The 20,498-nt window shown below is 41.0% G+C and overlaps 2 protein-coding genes across 2 annotated transcripts in view; one reads left to right on the top strand and one right to left on the bottom strand.

Annotated features, from left to right (window-relative positions):
• LOC137649955 (uncharacterized) overlaps nt 1-20,498 on the top strand; it is a 361,156-nt gene that overhangs the window by 155,663 nt on the left and 184,995 nt on the right. The window lies entirely within an intron of this gene.
• LOC137649957 (D-altritol 5-dehydrogenase-like) lies at nt 2,301-6,156 on the bottom strand. The gene is made up of 2 exons (XM_068382940.1): nt 6,010-6,156; nt 2,301-3,457 (listed from the first exon to the last, which is right to left on the bottom strand). The coding sequence occupies exon 2, from the start codon at nt 3,419-3,421 to the stop codon at nt 2,372-2,374; it is 1,050 nt and encodes a 349-aa protein (XP_068239041.1). The 5' UTR covers nt 3,422-3,457; nt 6,010-6,156; the 3' UTR covers nt 2,301-2,371.

Raw genomic sequence — 20,498 nt, 5'->3', positions numbered from 1 at the left:
CTCACAAAGTCAATCTTAAAAGTGGTGCATGTGGTAATTATTTCTACTAACCACTCGTACCCACTGACAGTTAAGTGGACTGGGTTAAGAGAGGCCAGGAGCAACAATCCAAGGACTTAGAAAGCGAGTCAAGTGTTGCACTACCCGGTCGGGGCATTTAAAATATTTTTGTATAGTTTTTTTATTTACTTATATACCAACAGACACTGGTACCTATTGACAGTTAAGTGGACTGGATGGAGGAAGGCGAGGAGCAACAATCCAAGGACCTAGAAAGTGAAGTCAAGTGTTGCACTACTCGGTCTGGGACTTAATGTATTCTTATATAGTTTTTGTATTTACATATATACCAACAAACACCGATACCCATTGACAGTAGAGTGGACTGGATGCAGGAAGGCTAGGAGCAATGATCCAAGGACCTAGAAAGTGTGAGTCAAGTGTTACATTCCTCGGTCTGGGCACTTAATATATTGTTATATAGTTTTTCTATTTACATATATACCAACAAACACTAATATCCATTGACAGTTGAGTGGACTGGATGGAGGAAGGTTATAAGCAACAATCCAAGGACCTGTTAAGTATGAGTCAAGTGTTGCACTACTCTTTCTGGGCACTTATTATATTTTTATATAGTTTTTGTATTTACTTATATACCAACAGACAGTGATACCCATTGACAGTTGAGTGGACTGAATGGAGGGAGGCCAGGAGCAACAATCCAAGGACCTAGAAAGTATGAGTCAAGTGTTGCACTACTCAGTCTGGGCATTGAATACATTTATATTTATCATCATCAGCCGTAAGTAGTCCACTGCAGGACAAAGGCCTCAGACATGTTCTTCCAATCATGTCTGTTTATGGTCTTTCCATGCCGGTCTATACCTGCAAATTCTCTTAGTTCGACAATCCATCATCTTTTTATCCTTGCCCTGATTCATTGGCCATCTCTAGGGATCCATTCTGTTATTCTTAATGTCCATCTATCATCAGTCATTCTCATTATATGGCCTGCCCTTGTTCATTTCTTTTTCTTGTTAAAATATCCTCTACATTAGTTTGTTCTTGCATCCAAGTTGCTCTTTTTCTGTCTCTTAGTGTTATTCCCATCACTATTCTTTCAACAGCTCTTTTAGTTGTATCAAACTTATGTTCTAAGACTTTAGTAAGGCTCCAGGTTTCTGATCCATAAGTTAATACAGGTTTGATCATCTAATCAAACACTTGTCTTTTCAGAGAAAGTACCATTTTGATTTTCATAATCTCAATTTATTTACCAAAAGCTCTTCATCCCATGCTTATCCTTCTTTTAATTTCAGTTTCATGTCCTGGGGAAACACTCATTGTTTGTCTCAAGTTTATATATTCATTAATGAATAAACAATCTCTAGAGGTTCATCTATAACCCTTATTTGTTGTCTCTACATTTTCAATTAACATTTTCTTTCTTTTACTCATTTTCATTTTCAGTCCGACATTTCAGTTTTTTCCTTTCAAATCTCGCCTGTGTCAATTAGATTAATATAAGTCTAATATCTTGGGGATATAGATATTCATTTGTTTATTAGATATCTTTATTGGTTACAAAATACATTGGCAGAAGTGTGAAAACATTTATACACAGTATTACTATTCCATAAAAATTTTGTGCTAATAGGAAATTTATAGAATATGCATTAGGTACGTGGTTCAGTTATTGGTTGCAGGTCTTCCACTGTTGGTTTTCCTTTTAAACAGTCAGCCTACAGACAATACTATCTTTGAAATGTAGCAAGAGACAAGTGTTTCCTTTTTGTAAAGCACAAATCTCCATGCAACAGAGACAAATCTTTCAGGTATGTCTGCTTATAAAGGAAGAGCCGTTATAGGCTGAAGCATATTCAATACATTCAGATTAAAATGAATGTTGATAAGACTATGGTTACAAACATTAGCTAAGAAATAAAGTTTCAGCCCTAGCTATGATGAGACAACTCAAATTCATTCATTTTCTTTTGAACGATTATATTGTTACTAGTCTATAAGGACAATCCAGTAAAAGCTAATAAAAAAATTTACATGAGCTCCTTCACCTGGTAAAGACCTGAGCTATGGATAATTGAATGTTATAGTAATAAAGCCAACAGAATCTATCTTAAATATTGCCGAGATACACTTGACTTTTGAAAGGAGCGGCTTTGTGTATCTCTATAAAATAACGTATTGAAAATAACTGAATTACACTTACTGACTCATATACTGAGCCTTGCTTAGAAAAAGTCACATTTAGAGTAAACCTGGGAATAAGAAAACATCAGTATGGCTACAGTTTTATGAAATAAAAGTATTTCCTAGAGTAACAATCAAGTCAAAGTGTGACATCAACTTGTCAATTGTCAAAAGCAAACATTGCCTTTGATATTTGACCTGTCTTTAGCATCTGCATTGCCTCTTCATACTTCTCCAAGGAGTAGAAGCCTATTCCAAGACGTTCAAAGTCGAGGTATCGTTCACTCATATTGTTCACAAGGCTGACTGCTTTTGAGATTGTGAATGGATTCACTTGCGACCCAACAATCGTAAGTTCTTTGAGCATTATATCAGCAGGATTGATTGTTATTTCAGAAACTTTGGGGCAACAACCAAACATGCAGAATTTACCACCACAGCGCAATAAAGGAAATGCGGATTCAATTGCTTTAGGAACCCCTGTGCAGTCGACAATGATGTCGTATCCCTCTAGTCCTGTATCGACACCTGCAAACTTTCGCTGAACATCATCAGGATGGTGCACTTGGTAACCCAAATTTAGACCCATTGCTAATTTTCTCCTTCCTTCTGATATCTCTGTAATGGTGACGTCATAGTACCCATGATGATGGAAAAGAGATGCCCAAAGTAAGCCAATAATCCCTGCTCCGAGGATAAGAATTTGGGAATCATCAGAAATGGTGCCCAAATTATCCCAGCCACGAATGATGCAAGAATAGGGTTCGCAGAGTGCTCCCTTGTCTAAAGGAAATGAATCCGGCAATTTGATGACATGTTTGGCAGGAACAAGACAGTAATCACTGAAACCTCCATCTTTACAGACGCCAATGGAAACTGCCAATCCCTTTGAACAAAAGTTAGGCTGACCACGATAACAGAAACGACACTGATCACAATGTGAGTTTGGATCAACGACCACTTTATTGCCAACTTTGACATGATCGACGTTGGGCCCAATCTTGACCACTGTACCAGAAAATTCATGCCCAAGAATGACTTTATCAGCAGATCGGAATTCTTTTTGAATGATGTGAAGATCAGTTCCACAAATACCGGCGTAGGCAACCTTGATGAGAATGTATCCACTAGTCAAGTCCTTAGCACCTGGAACATCCTTGTTTATCAGGGAAAGCTTCCCAGCAATTTTGTCCCACTGCAATGCCTTCATATTGTCTGTTATTGAAAAGTCCAAGTAAAGCTGTACCTAGAATGAGAGATAGAGAGACCCACTTTTAATGTCGCACAGAGATGCCTTTCATAAAAGAAGTATAAACTGAAATATTAACTCTTAATATCTGACTCAAACTGTTATAACAAGGATAATGGAAATGTTTCTAAAGGCAATATCACAATCCACTGCTCAAATATATACTTATCTGTGTATTAATACCGATAAGATTTCTAGTCTTTAATTACCATTTATGAATTGTAGATTGACATTGAACATTTTATACAATAATGCACAACTTTTGAAAAGCACAATTTCACCTCTACGTCTATTAACATACACATGATCTGTCACTTTGATGTATGCGCAGTCCCTATGAGCTAGATAGAAAATAAGTGTCACTTTGGTGTATACAGTAACAAGAGGATTTAATTTACTAATTAGCAACTTAATATTCAAGCTCTCATTCAGACACTAATATATTTTGTAAGTTCCACTAGTCACCACTAATTTTCAGCCATAAAAGCTTGCAAACACAGCAGGCATAGTAGGTCGTCTGCATGGTCCCTAGAAAATGTTTTGCCATCCAGATGATGGATGACATTTTGTCAGATGTTGGATAACATTATCCAGATGATGTTGAAGTGGAAATTAAGTATTAGAACTTGTAAGTGACGGTGAAGACTCCTAGTTTTGATAAAGTGAATTGTATGAAAAATTTGGAGAGGAGCCAAATGGGTATGTAGATGGAGGTTGCAAAAGGATTGCCTTTTAGGTTATTTTTCTTTCATTCTTCTAGAAATATCACTTTTCTACATCTTTAATATATTGTAGTTTCTATTTATTGGGTTGTATGTATTTGAGAGAGAGAGAGAGAGAGAGAGAGAGAGAGAGAGAGAGAGAATCCATGTCATATTTCATGTTCTGACATGAAATCAGGTGTATCTGGTTGACAAGAGAGAGAGAGAGAGAGAGAGAGAGAGAGAGAGAGAGAGAGAGATAGTAGATAAGATTTATTAAAAAATCATCCATGTTGTTTTTTATGTTTTACAGTATCTTTATATACATGTAACATGAAATTGGGTGTATCTGTTTGGAGAGAGAGAGAGAGAGAGAGAGAGAGAGAGAGAGAGAGAGAGAGAGTAGATAAGATTTATTAAGAAATAATCCATACTGTTTTTTATGTTTTACAGTATCTTTATATAACATGAAATTGGGTGTATCTGTTTGGAGAGAGAGAGAGAGAGAGAGAGAGAGAGAGAGAGAGAGAGAGAGACGAATTACATACTATTTTATGATTTCTGGTTTGTTTTATCATGTGAATGATTGGTGTTGTGAAGCATATTTTTTTTCTAACATTGATGTTCTGTTTTGGTTTGCCAAATTCTTCAGAGTGCTAGAGATAAAGAGCAAGTGACAGAAAGGTAAGTATTGTAATGATTATTTGTAATGAGTAACTGTCAACAAAACTGAACGTAATTTTGTTCATATTTTTTTTTTCAGATAGGAAGGTTAGGGTGGGAGCAAATGTAATGAGCGGTTGCTTTTTTTCACTGAATACAGAATGAAAAGCATATAATTTCATAATCATCAAATCATTTACTATCAGCATTGAAAGTGTATTACTGTATTATCATTTATCAGTACATTGTAAGTATTATTTTATCTTTGCTTACTGTGATTGTGAATATTGTAATAAAATATATTTACATTTATTCTGGTTATAGTGTGATAGTTAGCTGGGAGTGTTCGTAAGTTTTTCTTATTTCTTCATGAGCCGTACTTTTCCTTTTTCTCTCTTCTTTAGAAATCAATTGAATGAAGGGATTTTTGATAGACTTAAAAATGGATTTGACTCGGATAGCTCTCTACGATTTACCAGGATTATGTAAGGAATGACTGATTTGGATCGCTCTTAGGAACATTAAAACTAATGATTATGACGAAGGTCCAGATAAACATTGTGTCATTGACTGCTCCGTCGAATCTGCTGGAGATTTACCATATATATATATATATATATATGTATATATATATGTATATATATATATATATATACATATATATATATATATATATATACATATATATATATATATATATATACATATATATATACATATATATATATATATATGCGTGTGTGTGTGTATGTATGTGTGTTTCCTTCCTTTGTTTGATTGACATTTTTTTCTTTTCCTGTTTATTCTATTCATTCATCTTAACATATGTAGCCCACTGTATTCTTTAACTTGCCATTGTATAACTTCATTTACTGCTACTCATTAAATGTAAGTTCACAAAAACCTTTATAGATATTTAAAGTTACTTTGTTAATTGAGAAATAATGTACTCATGAATTTTCTACACAAATGTTAATATTTTTTAAACTTGCATTTAAATGATGAGAGAAATTTTAACCTGTTAAAGTGCGTTGGCAGGCAGAGCATTGTAATATAGAATAGCTTCCTAGTAAATGTAGATCTTTAGCAATACTCTATTCTCAACCAATTCTTTGACCTGTTTGCTGGAGATTTATACGCTAGGTTATATTCTTATGTTTACGTAGTATTTTGAAGGTAACTAACCAGTTTGTCTCGTAATTTGGGTTGCCGTGAGCTGGGACAAGTTGGACAACTATACTCACTGGATCCTTTTGGTGCACTGGCTCGAGAATCGATTGGAGACCGCGAGACAGATATCAATGCATCTTTGAGTTGTCCATCTGCTGTAAGGTTTCAAGGTTATGTATCTCATTGAGTCCGTATCTGATAACCATCTTAATGCTTGATACGAAAACCAGCTTCACTGTTTTTATAAGTCCCGGTACTTGCTATAAACTTTATCTGCAAACTTCGATCGAGAAATCTCCGATGATCTTTAATAGTATAATGATGCAGCTCGTAGATAAAATGAACTACCTTATTCAGTGAACAAATTAATGTATTTTATTAAATTGTTCTGATGATAGAAAGAAGCCAATTTGGACATTCAGAGATCTTTAATTCTTACATTCGGAGAAAATCAATTACTCGCATTTTACAATACACAAAATGGTAATATTAAACATCAGGGGAATATATAATGAATTGATCTCTTAAACCCTGAAGTAACGAAGGCCGTTGCTGTAAATGGCAATGAATTAATATGCGTAATGTTTAAAAACTATTTAGTGGGACTTCGAAAACAGTGGTTTCGAATGTATAATGAAAAGGAGACCATGCGTAGCCTACGATAAAAAAAAATAGCTTGTATTGTGAACATTGCAAGCGAGGAAGGTATTTACAGTTAGCATTAGATACAACTATAATTATCATGAGTGGAGTCCTTACGACCTTGTACTAATCTTGCACTGGCGGAGATAAGCAACATTGGGTACACTATTATCAATTTCATGCTGTTCACAAGTAGACTTATTGTTGCAAAGCATTTATGCATCTAAACGACAAGGGCTATATATTTTTAGAGAAAATCTCCCACTGGAAATCCGAAAGAGGATATTCTAAGGCTTTCAAGAGAAACTGGAGATTTTCTTGTTTTCTGGGTGTTTCGATAATATGGATTTGACAAAAAGAAAAAAAACGAGCAATATTTGGTGAGAAATGTTGCATGTCTTGGAACGTATACGATAAAAACGAATTATGAAAGATCCCGTAGAGTAGAGTGAGATTAGATATACATGGATTATTACAGGTATATTGTTCAGCACTATTTAATGCAGGAGATTGGTGTTTATTTACCAAGGCGATGGTAGCCTATTGTTAACACATCATCAATTATAGCTAACGTCCTTTTTTGTCTATTATTACGATGTGCTGTAAAATCCAATTTAGACTATTTTATTGTGTTTGATTTCTTGACTGTATTGTTGAATACTTTATAAAACTTGATCATTTCACTTTCAAGAGAAACAATTGTAAGTTGAATTTCATCTCGGTGTTCAATTAAAAAGAAGAAAAAAAAAAAGAGACAATGCCAGAATACAACTGTAGATGGCAGTGCTACTCCCAAGTCCAAGATATTTGTCGTCCTTGGTGCTACACACAGCACTTCCACTGGTGATTTAGGGTAACTAAATAATGTCATAATGTTAATTCAGCATCACTCGAAACTGCACAGAATCATTACAATACCAAATGAAGCAAGAATAAGACTTGTACTTTGTAGAGAAGAATTATGAAAGCCTGATAACATCTACTTAAACCCGTTAAATTGGAACTGAATCTCACATCGTAACAACAAATTAGTCAAATATGATTATAGTTCACCAAACGTTTAACTGGGCTCCGCAAGGCACTAGAGGAGCTACAAGACCCAGACCTACATGGCTGAGGACTATGAATCGTGAAGTTGGAGATGATGACTGGAGAAGTATTGAATTAAAAACTCAAGATAGAAACGACTGGCGAAATATAACCGCTACCCTTTGCGTCAATAGGCGTAGGAGGAGATGATGATGATTAGGATCAAGTTGCTCAACAATGTCATTAGGGGTTACTAAAAACTCCTACATTTTTGTTTTTCTACCGATTTTTTTCCTTTAAAAGCAATTTTAAAGAGAAATCTATACACTAAAAGTTGTACTTTGGAAATTGTCTTAGTATTTTATTTTGTTAATATATCATTTCATCTATGTATAGAAGTCACTTTCAAAGGTGACTTAATTTTCATATAGAGCGTGTCTATTTGCTCTAAATATGAATGTACAGATTGTAGGCGATGGAATTTCCTATCTTTTCATATATGAATGACACACATCGCTTAATTTTAAAAAAGAAAGGTAGTAGCAACTTTTCTCCGAGAATTTTATGTTTTTAGAAATTGTTTTAATTTTTCATTTTCCTTTGGATCAATTGAATAGACTTAAGTATGTTTAGGTGTTGGCTTCCAGCATTAATTTTCCTAGCCATTGTGGATCATAAGGACATAATCATATATTTCATGCTTATTTAGGAGTTGTGGGATCGTTCCCTCAAATCTAAACAATAGATAGGCCTAATCTACATGTACCAAATAGGCAAAAAAAAAAAAAAAAAAAAAATGCTCGTTTATTTTTACAAAATATACGTTGTGATTGTGATTAAAGATGCAGAAAATGTCAGAAACGATAGCTAAATATGCCAAAAGCGTAGAATTTGTCACAAAAAAATATGCAGATGAGACTATATTATGATAGTGGCTATGATAATATAGTCTCATCTGCATATTTTTTTTGTCAAATTTTACGCCTTTGACATATTTAGCTATCGTTTCTGACACTTTCTGCATCTTTCATCACAATCACAACATATATTTTGTAAAAATAACTGAGCAAGCAAAGAAAAGTGATAAACATAAATCACAGAGATGTGCAATAAGCGTTTATTTACGAATATCATAGAGAATGTAAGAAAACAGACCATCTTCTCTTCAGGAAATCATAAAAAATTGTTGGTGTTATTGTTTATAGGATACTAGGATAAATATTTTTCCCTGGAATTCTTTAAGAATAAGTAAAAGCATAGGTACCTAGGTTTAGAAAAAGGTTGCATACTGGACCGATTGCGCTGTGTGAATATACTGTATATACATACATACATATATATATATATATATATATATATATATATATATATATATATATATATATATATATATATATATATATATATATATATATATATATATATATACTATTTAAAACGTGAAATATATACGTTCTCCTAGGCATAAATTCCAAACAGAGGTCGTGAGTTGCTCCCACAAATCTATATCCATACCGGATTGACATTCTAATATTCATTTCACATATTGGTTGATTTATGAATTATTTAAGATATATTAGAACAATCGAATGAATATGATGCTCACTTTAGTGAGGAGCTCCTTCTGTCCGTTCACCATTAACGGAGAGAGAGAGAGAGAGAGAGAGAGAGAGAGAGAGAGAGAGAGAGAGAGAGAGAGAGAGAGAGAGAGAGAGAGAGAGGGGGGATTTTTTTGTATACATACAAAGCACAGTAACGAGGATTATATCTATTTTATATTTAGTCAACCTATGGAAAATGGGGAGAAATAAATATTATGCTAATTAAGTCAGTATCAAGTTATAATTAGTGGTAAATATATTAACAAAGTCATTATCAAGTTACATGACTAAAACGGATATCACTATTTCAAATTAATTTCGTAGAATTTTGGTTGTGGTCTTCCTAAAATATACAGTTGATAACTGTTCTTTCTAAGTAAACAAGAATCTTCTCTTTCGAAGTCTTTCTATATATCTATCAATAACAATAATTTATCTTACTTCTATGGCCCTCATTACCGCAAGTTCTAGTTCTAGTTTATACAATTAATTCAGTGCAGATTATAATGAAATGGGAAAGTCAAGATAATTAAGAGTGGGGAATAAGTACGCGAAAAAGCATTGAATTTGGCTGAACATTGTTGGAACAGTGACTCGGCCGCCGTTTGTTATTTCTCCTTGGCAGTTAGAAACGGCAATATATGTTGAAATGTGCTGTGAAATTCTACATTTTGCTTTACTGTGAAGGTAATGATGACTTCGGTGATGTTCAAACAATTTTACAGTTAAATTGTTCTTCTTTTTGGTGTGAAACTAGCCTGATAGAAGTGTATAGTATAGCCTAGGCCTATGTTTTTCGAGAATTATCAACTTCATGCCAGATTAGGCCTACCACCAGAGTAGGTTTATCTGTACACATTTGCATAGAGCATATCTTGGAATTTTAAAAAAAATATATGTATATATATATATATATATATTAAAAACGACAATAAAGCAGACAAAACAAATGACGAAAACAAAATTTACAAAATGAACTCTCCTTTTAATAGAATTGAGTCATGCAAGAGTGTAGAAGCATGTGTTAAACAACAGATTGGTAGTGATGTATATTGAATGTGAGAGATGAAAAACCCAAGAAGAGAAAGATGAGATCTAGAATTAAGGTTTGGGGCCTTGAAGGAGAAAAAGGGTGAGCAATTTAGGAGTGTGAGAATGAGACTACTGAAAAGATTGAACTTAGATATTGGACCGAGTGGAAAGTAGCTGGGTGGATATGAAAGAAATGTGTGTAGGGGAAACTAGACTTAGTGGAAAGAACCAGCTGATACGGTGTGTCAAAGGAGGGAGAGAGGTGCCGAAAATCAGTCAAAAGAAATCCAAGGTATTTAAGGACTGGAAAGTATGCACAGGGAACAGAGGAATGGTACTGGAGAAGCGAATAAGAAGTTTATAGCAGGGAAGTAAATATAACTATTGGAAGAGTGGTACAGCAATTGAATGAAAGGCTAGGAACAAAGGAAGGAGAAGATAATATCAACAAGATTACAATCTTGAAGAAAATGCAAAGACAGGGTTTGGGGCAACTAGTAGTCACCAGAGATAGGGATGCAAATACTCTGGAGAGAGAAGAGAGAGAGAGAGAGAGAGAGAGAGAGAGAGAGAGAGAGAGAGAGAGAGATATGGTGGAGCCTGGAGGGGCCAGTGATGGAGATAAGGTATACAGAAGTGAAGGGGGCATTGAGTAAAATAAAGAATGGTGAAGCACAAGGTCCATCAGAGTTTCAAATTAAATTAGTCAGGCAATAGCTACAGAGGGGTGGGTGGGGGGCGAAGAATGGATAGTGGATTCATTAAGAGAAATATGATAAGAGGAAATAATGCCTAAAGATTGAGAGGAGAGTCTAATGGTACCTATATCTAGGAAGAAAGGTGACACCATTGAATGGGGATAACTACAGGGAAAATTAAGCTAACAGACCATTGTTTGATTTTAGAGGGTACTAGAAGAGAGATTGGGAGATTGTAAAGATTTGGAAACAGCAGTATAGATTCATAAGTAGAAGAGAACTGTGCATGCTATCTTTTTAGGAAGACAGTTACAGGAAAAAAAAATAGGGGGAAACTAAAAGCTCTAATGTTCTTTTGTAGATTTAGAGAAAGCTTATGACAGAATACCATGAGAAGTGATGATTTGGTGCTTGAGGAAGAGGCAAGTCTTAGAGAAGTTAGTTAGAATGGTAGAGATGGTGTAAAAAATGGCAAAAGTAATAATAGCTGTTGGAGAATTAGAAAACTTTGAAGTAGTATTGGATTACACCAGGGTCAGCATTAAGCTCACTTTTATTTGTGCTGGTCTTGGATGTGTTAAGTGAAGAAATGAGAAGTTGTGGGAGTTGCTGTATGCAGATGATTTAGTGATTACCACTGAAAATGAGGAACACTTACTGAGAAGTGTTGTAAAGTGGCAAGAGGCTTATACCTTACCCTCTCACTTATCTACTCATACCATCCTACTTATACTTTACCCACTCTTACCTTACCTTACCTTATCTTACTTTACCTTACCTTACCTTACCATATCTATACCTGCCATTACCTACCCTACCCTACCCTACTGCTTACATCTTCCTAGTAGCCTACTCTTACCTTGCCTTACCTACCCTTACCTACCCTACTCTACCCTTACCTTACCTTACCTTACCTACTCTACCCTTACCTTAGCTACCTTACCCTTACCTTAGCTAACCTAACCGTACAGTACCTTACCTTACCTTACCTTACCTTACTTTACCTTAGCTACCCTACCCCTATCTTACCTTACCTTACCTTACCCTACAGTGTCATATTTGAGCTTTAACTTTGTGCAGTAAATACACAATGAAAGTAAGAGTTGCACCTTTTGTAAGGTTTTGTTTGCTATGAAAATGTTGGTGAACTATTATTATATAGTGAAGGTTGGTAACATTAGTTTAAGACTCGCCAAACATGATTGTATTGTATTTACAAAATTTTTGCTTGGGGGTAAAAAGTTGATATATATATATATATATATATATATATATATATATGTATATATATATATATATATATATATATATATATATATATATATATATATATATATATATATATATATATTGTGTGTATATATATATATATATATATATATATATATATATATATATAGGCCTATATTTATTTATTATATATAGGCTATATATACTGTATATATATATACATACACACACACACACACACACACACACACACACACACACACACACATATATATATATATATATATATATATATATATATATATATATATATATATATATATATATATATATATATATATATATATATATATATATATGTTATTATTATTATTTTGTGTAACTGTTGATTACTGATCCTGATACTGGCTTTGGTGGTGTGGAGTGAAATAGATTGAAAAAATATTGATACTGTCAACTTGAACAGTTTGCTCAAGTATAAACAGAATGTAGTAAAAGGGTTAAAGGATGCTAAGATACTTTAAAATCATGATAAATAAAGATTTACCATAAGACATGGTTGTGTACAGGATTTTTGTGTGTTTTTTTTGTATTAATCAATAGAAATATGAACAGTAATGCCATTTACCATTTCCAAAGTTCAATATTGATGTTTGGGTAGGTGAGGGTGTCTTATTCGTGACTAACGTAGTGATTACCTAACGATTGGAACCTATAGCTCAAACTAAATCTTTTATGAATAAGTATCCACATGTTTCCCCACTTTATATCATGCCAAGAAACATCTGAGTTTTAGCAAAAAATCTTTTCCATACACGTTTTCCCAACAACAGATATTCATCCTTTGAGCAGAGTTATACCTGACTAGATGGAAGTCATGAGTCATGATTTTCAAGTTAATTAGTGGTCTTATAGCCATGCAATAAAGGTATATATTAAAAGCACTTTCATAGAAATGTATATGATAGAATTAATTATTAAAGTAGGATTCCCCTGCAGTATAGAACCTAGAAATCAGTCCTTAAAGTAGAATATAGAGGTTAGGCAAAAACTGCTCAGTGAATCATTTCCTTCAAATTTCCTTTAGGCAGGACTGTATCCCCCATAACCTTGACTAGATAAGACAAACGTTGATTAAATGTAGGTCTCATTGTTTTAACTTACAGAAAATTATTGCCAAGACTAACCGCCTTTTGCGGGGCCCATCATTGACATTGTCTGCTAAAGAAGGTGATGAATGCAAGAATTGATGGGAGAAGTACAAGAGGAAGGCCAAGGTTTGGGTGGATGGATGGATGGAGTGAAGAAAGCTCTGGATGATAGGAGGATAGATGTGAGAGAGGCAAGAGAGCGTGCTAGAAATAGGAATGAATGGCGAGTGATTGTGACACAGTTCCGGTAGGCCCTGCTGCTTCCTCAGGTGCCTTGGATGACCGCGGAAGTAGCAGCAGTAGGGGATTCAGTGTTATGAAGCTTCATCTGTGGTGGATAACGGGGGAGGGAAGGGTGTGGCGCCCTAGCAGTACCAGCTGAACTCGGCTGAGTCCCTTGTCAGGCTGGGAGGAACGTAGAGAGGAAAGGTCCCCCCTTTTTTTATTTGTTTGATGTCAGCGACCCCCCCCCCCCCCCCAGAATTGGGGGAAGTGCTTTGGTATATGTATGTATCATTGACATTCAAGTGAATAAATCAAAGTTTGATAGGAGAGAATATATTAGAGGAAGACCTTTGTCTAGTGCGTAGATGTATGGTGGCATAGAGCAGATGAAAATTTTTTAATAATTCCACTTGGGGATTAATTAAGGAATATTATTAGTTGAACCTAGGAAAAATATTTTCTATTAAGGTGGATCGGGCAATTTAAAATAGACTCTGAACATTGAGAGGCTGTGATCTGATATGGAGATATGTTTTCCATTGGGGAGTAAAACAGTCATGGTTTAACTAGTACCCTCTCTATATAGGCCTATGTTCATTCACCAGGTAAAAGCATCTTTAATGTAATTTTTTTTATAATAAATAATTGGTTCATTGACTTATGGTTATATAAATATGTTAATTCAACAGAAGAAGGGGCAAGAACAGATCCACAACTTAATGCTGGAAGCAACTACTTTATATCCTCAACTAACAATGGACTCCAATCAATAATCCCCATATCTACAGAAAGACCAGTCTTCGACCTCCTAGCCTTCGGTAAGGAACAATTAAAATATGTTACATGGGCCAATATTTTAATTATAGGTTACTCCTACGTGGATACAAACTTCTCAGTCATTTAAATGGTTACTCCTAGTTTCATTTGCTATGACCAGCCAACAAAAAAATAAAAAGGGTCTGATTGAATCATGATAGGTTGCTAGGCAACTCCCCTACATCACAGTGTTATGGCTCAAGTCACTTATCTTCTGGTCGTCACGTTAAGTAAGAGGAAGCATTCCCTCTTCTCTTCTATGATCACGACTACTTCTACACTAGATTACCCTTATAATGCTTAGTGCGTTGTGTCTTTTTCTATATAATTGTCACTTGCGCTTTCAATATCTGTGCGTTAATGAGTGTGCTTTATGATGGCTAGTACATCTACCCTCATGCGACCATGCTCTGGCCTTGATGGGCGCCCATGTTGTACCTTCATGAGTCATGTTGACGTGGATCTGCATCTTTTCTGTCTTCAGGACGTGGCAAAAGATGTTCTGTGGAAACTCCTTGTGAGTTTTGTAGGGGGTCGCCATACTCTCAGTGAGAGAAATATTGTTCTCAATGCAAGGAACGAGCTAAGAGAGATAGTTTTCCTTCCTCGTCTTCTTCCAGCAAGGGCAAGATTCGTAAAATTGTTTCTGTGTCAAAAGTTATCCCCCATCCTACTCCTTCGTGTCTGGAGCCTCCTAGGCCCCTGTCACAGAGGACGACGGCCATGATTTGATCATTGATGGCCATAATTTTGTTTATGTTATGTCACTAAGTGTTGAGAATGTGTCTAGTGATCCGGAGTCGATGCTTATGACAGATCCTTTAGCTATGGCCGCTACACTCCCTGAGCTGGATCCGATACCAGTATCCTTGGTCCCTGATTACTCTGTAATACATAGTTGTTCCGTAACTGAAATACAAACCACGCTATTTACATTGGGTTTACTTTCGGCGTAGCTGAAATTGACGAGCCAATAGATTTTAACGAGGGTTAACTACCCCTGCGCTAGTTAGCGGGGGTAGGGGAAGGGGTAGCTTGCTACCCCTCCCACCCCCCCACACACCGGTGATTTGCTTCACTTCACTTTTGGCTCGGACGATGTGCAGACGTTTCTGTCTATCGTCCTCGTTGTTGACAGCCTTAATCTTTTTCTTTGCTTTTCCTCAGCTGTGTGTTTGGAAGTTGGCCTCGCCCTGGGATCGCCGGCCACCCTTGCGGTACCTTCATGTCGGTGGTGGATACCGATCCTCACACCCTTTTCCCGCAGTGTCGAGGCCGACGGTGTGACAGGGAAAATACGTGCAGTGAGTGTAGGGAGTGGTCTGCCTCCCAGTGTGAGAGGTTTGCCCGCCGGCGTAAGAAGAAATCCAAGAGAGACCATTCTCCTTCAGGGGCTGCCTTGAAGGAGGAAGGCTCTAGGGACTCTTCTTCCGCCGCCCAAACCTCCTCCGAAGCCCCCACTCATCCGGCCTCTCACGAGAGGCCTCCGAGTGGTAGCGCAGACCCTTGCTCTGTTTCCCGATTTCGGGGTGCGGGAGAGGGCGTCGCCTCCCATAGCGGGGCGGCTCCCACTCCTCCTCCGGGGGAGGTTTTTGATAATGATCCTGTGTCTCATGATGATCTCTTTCAGCTTTGGGCTTCCTTGGGGCTGAAGGGCCTGCCCTCCAAGGAAGCCCTATTTGACCTTATTCAGTTGGGGGCCGCTGTCAAGCAGTCGCCGGTGATAGCAGAGGTAGATCCTCTGTCTATCGTCAACGTCGTGGTGGCAGAGGCTTCCGACGGGTCTGGTCAAACCTCTGCAGCTCCTGATGTTGCTGACGTTGCTGAAGGCTCTCCTCCCCCTTCCGAACATCCTTCGAAGGGGGAAGTGGGTCCGACGGTCTCTCCTGCGGCTACGTCTCCCCCTCGGGGGAGCGCTCTGACTGAGACTCCTCTTCGGAGGACCAATGATCCTTATGACCTCCCTCGTGGCCGCCTTCGCCGTAAGGCTCGTCGCCCTCTCCGTCGCAGGGGCCTCCCGTCTCCCTATAAGGGTGTCAAGAAGCGCCTCTTCAAGTCATCTCCTTTTCCTTCCTCCGATGAGGATCCTCCTCGCCGGGAGCAGACTGTAGCAGCCGCGTCCTTAGATCTCTCCGGGGATCGTTCATGATCTCCTACGCCTGCCAGACCTTTCACCTCCTGCACAGATGGCCAGCAGACTCCTCAACTCATCAGCCAACGGGCACCGGTCCCTTCGGGGCAAAGGGATGTCTCCCACGGTGTGGGGGCTTCCCTTGCGCGTCAGGGTTCCACTGCGTGCCCTCCTGCGCGTTCACGCGCAGTAGTGAGTAAGCTCTCTCCATCTTTGCAGTCTCTGGACTCACCTCACCGGCGCTCTCCTGTTCGTCAGTGCTCTCCTGATCGCCAGCGCTCTCCTGATCGCCAGCGCTCTCCTGATGGTCAACGCCCCCCTGCTCGCCAGCGCTCTCCTGTGGACAACACACAACCTCCTTTTCCGGTTACAAGGCCAGCGCGCCAACGGTCACCTGAGCGCACAAGATCTGCTCGTCAGCGCGCACCTATGCATCCAGTTCCTGACACGCGCCCTGCTCGCCCACGCTAGCCCACACGCCCTAGATCTCCGGATCTGGACATGGGCAAGGATTTAACTCCTCTTCGCCCACGCGTTCCTGCTCGTTATCCTTCGCCTGCGCAGCAACGCGCATGGTCTCCTGCGCGTACTTCCAGAGTTCCGGCACGCCCTCGCGCCCACGCGCCGTCTCTTCCTGAGCCTGTTCGCGAGCGTTCGCCTTTGCGAGTCGCGCCTCTTGCTCCTGCGCAGCAATCTGCGCGTTGTCTTCCTGCGCGCCAGCGATCTCCAGCGCGTCATCGATCTCCAGCACGTCAGCGATCTCCAACGGGTCAGTGATCTCCAGTTCGTTAGCGATCTCCTGCGCGTCAGCAATCTCCAGCGCGTCAGCAATTTCCAGCGCGTCAGCGCTCCCCTGAGTTCCGGCAATCTCCTGACCGCCAGCGCGATCCATCGCCTGCGCGCAAGCGCTCTCCTACACGTCAGCGCCACCTGGATCTTGACCGACATAGGTCTCCTGCGATCAGCTCGCCTACGCTCGGTCATTCGCCTGAGCGTTATACGCGCCATCACCCTCCAACACGCCATCACGCGCCAATGCGCCATCGCTCGCCAGCGCGCCAGCGTTCACCAACGTCCTATCGTTCGCCGACTCACCATCGCTCGCCCACGCGTCACAGGTCTCCAGGACACCATCGTTCCCCTGCGCTGTACTTTTCTCCTGGCTCTCAGCGATCTCGTGTGCACTCGCGCGTTCCATCGCCCACGCGGCAACGCGTTCCCTTGCCAACACGCCCACTCCCCAGCTCGCCCACGCGCCCGCTCACCCGTGCGCGATTGCTCCCATGCTCATTTATCTCCGCGAGACTACACGCCCGCGCTCCAGCAGCTCCTCGCGCGCGATCTTTTGAAATCTCCCTCGCACGCGATCCTTTGGAATCTCCCCCGCGCGAGCGCCAGCGCGACCCCCGTTCTCGTCGGGTTCCGCAGCTCGTGGCAGAAGCAGGGACGCGTGTTTCCAGGTCGCAGTCAGGATCACCTCCACACAAGCTCAGGTCTCTCTTGCAAGACAAGGAAGAATCGTCGGAGAGGTCAAGGCAACTTTCTTCCCTTTCTTTTTTGCAGGTAGACCCAGTTGCATCCACTCCGAAGGGTCAGGCGATCCCCTTTCCTCCAGCGGGAATTACGGATTCTGTGTCCATATCTCGGCAGTCCGGTTTGTTCCTCTGATGCGTGCGTTAGTGAAGACTATGAAGCCGGCACTTGCCAACCTAGGACTCAAGCCAACTACGGCCTCGCCCCCGCTAAAGAGAAGGAGAGGAGTGGACTTCGTGGTGACTTCTCCCAGGGAGAAGTTGGTGCCTAAGAGGTCCGCTAGGAAGGCTCCATCCCCTTCGCAGTCGTTTTCTCCTTCTCCTGTGGACGAGGCCTTTCCATCCTCAGGAGAATCCAGTGAGGCGGCGGTCTCTCCCTCGGCACCAAGGGGGGAGTCTCCTCCTTGTGGAGGGGAATCGTCTCGCGTGGAAGGTACCTTCCAAACCTCTTTGCTGGAGTCTTGTATCCCTCCCAGGAGGGAACCCAAGGACTCTTAAGACAATTCCGAAGTCCTCTTCGCGAATTTGTCAGGAACCAGCCAGACCCAGGGAGAATGTCCACATATCTCTCCAGGAAGAGCTTCTGGGGACAAGAGACTTAGCTGCCAGTCTGCAGGGAGGAGAGCAGCATGAGTCTGAGCATGCCTTCTGGCAGGTCTTGGGCCTGATGAGGCTGCTCAACAGGTTCAAGGACCCGGAGATCAACCCGTGTGAGGGCAAGGACACGGTCCTGGACCAGGTCTATGGAACTCAGAAGCCCCCAAAGGCCAGTGCGGCCCTGCCCTGGTCCCAGGGAGTGAAGAGTGCCAGAGACAGGGCCAACGCTCAGCTCGTAGACCTCGCCTCCTCCAGTCGTTCCTCTGCCAGGAACAGACTCCTCCTACCTCCTCGTTTACAGCAGAGGAGGTATTTTGAGATCATGGGGGAGTCTAGCCTCGCTCTTCCCCTCCACCATTCGGCAGGTGACATTCTCGGCGTCAGAGATCCTGAGCCAGGAGAAGGTCGCGAAGTGTGCCATGCAGGCCACTTCGTGGCTGGATGTCTGGCTGGGTCCTCTGGGCATCTTACTGCGCTCCAAAGATCTGTCTAGGAGAGCAATAGGAAGGCCCTGGAGACCTTCCTCCTCTTGGGCACTCGCTCCATCGAGTTCTTGGCACACCAGGTTACCAACCTGTGGGCCAACTCAGCACTGAAGCGTCGTGATGCAGTGACCGAGAAGATCCCCCCGAAGGTCCCCGCCGTGGATGTCTGCAGGCTCAGACACTCCTCCATCCTTGGGGGAAGTTTGTTTGAGCCCCAAGATATGGAACGCACAGCTGAGAGGTGGAGGAAGTCTAGCCAGGACTCCCTCCTCCAAAGGGCCCTTGCATCTCGGCCCTGCAAGCCTCCAGCTCCGCAGCAACATCAGCAGCAGCCTCGCAGGACACCGAAGCAGGCGCCGGCAGCTAAGAAAGTGGTGTCAAAGCCCCAGCCCTTTCCTGCCAAGGACAAGAGGGGTGGTAAGTCCTCCAGGGGAGGCAAGACTCCTAGAGGGAGCGGCCGCGGCCGTAAACGCAAGGAGTGGCAGTCCCCCTGCGTGTCCACCTGTGGGGGATGCCTTCAAAGTTGCGTGCACAGTTGGCAGCAACATGGGGCCGATTCTTGGCCGGTCTCCGTGATTGGCCAAGGTTATCGCGTCCCATTCACGACATCTCAACCTCCCCTGACAGCGAATCCAGTGTCGTTGAGCTCCTATGCCATGGGATCGGCAAGGGGACTAGCCCTTCGGGCAGAAGTCGAGACCATGCTCAAGAAGGATGCTCTCCAGGAAGTTGTTGATGGCTCCCCAGGCTTCTTCAGTCGACTCTTTCTTGTAAAGAAGGCGTCTGGAGGCTGGAGACCCGTCATCGACCTCTCAGCTCTGAACAAGTTTGTCAAGCAAACTACGTTCAGCATGGAGACAGCGGACACGGTCAGACTTGCGGTGAGACCACAAGACTTCATGTGCACACTGGATCTGAAGGACGCGTACTTCCAGATCCAAATCCATCCGTCTTCCAGGAAGTAATTGAGATTCAGCCTAGACAGCAAGACCTACCAGTTCAAGGTGCTGTGCTTCAGTCTCTCCACAGCACATCAGGTGTTCACCAGAGTGTTTACCCTGATTTCGTCTTGGGCGCACAGGAACGGCATCCGTCTCCTCCGATATCTGGACGACTGGCTTATCCTGGCAGACTCGGAGTTGACCCTTTTTCGTCACCGGTACAGGCTCCTGGGACTTCGCCAAGATCTGGGGATCTTGGTAAATCTCGAGAAGTCCTCTCTGTAGCCGTCCCAACGACTGGTTTATCTAGGCATATTATTAGACACCAATCTCCACAAAGCCTTTCCATCAGACAACAGGATAGCAAGGCTGAGGAGGGTGGCAGAACCCTTCC

The sequence above is a fragment of the Palaemon carinicauda genome, chromosome 11 (genome assembly GCF_036898095.1).
Source record: "Palaemon carinicauda isolate YSFRI2023 chromosome 11, ASM3689809v2, whole genome shotgun sequence".
Taxonomy (NCBI): Eukaryota; Metazoa; Arthropoda; class Malacostraca; order Decapoda; family Palaemonidae; genus Palaemon; species Palaemon carinicauda.
The sequence above is the reverse complement of the archived record's forward strand: the minus strand, read 5'-3'. Positions and strand labels throughout refer to the sequence as shown.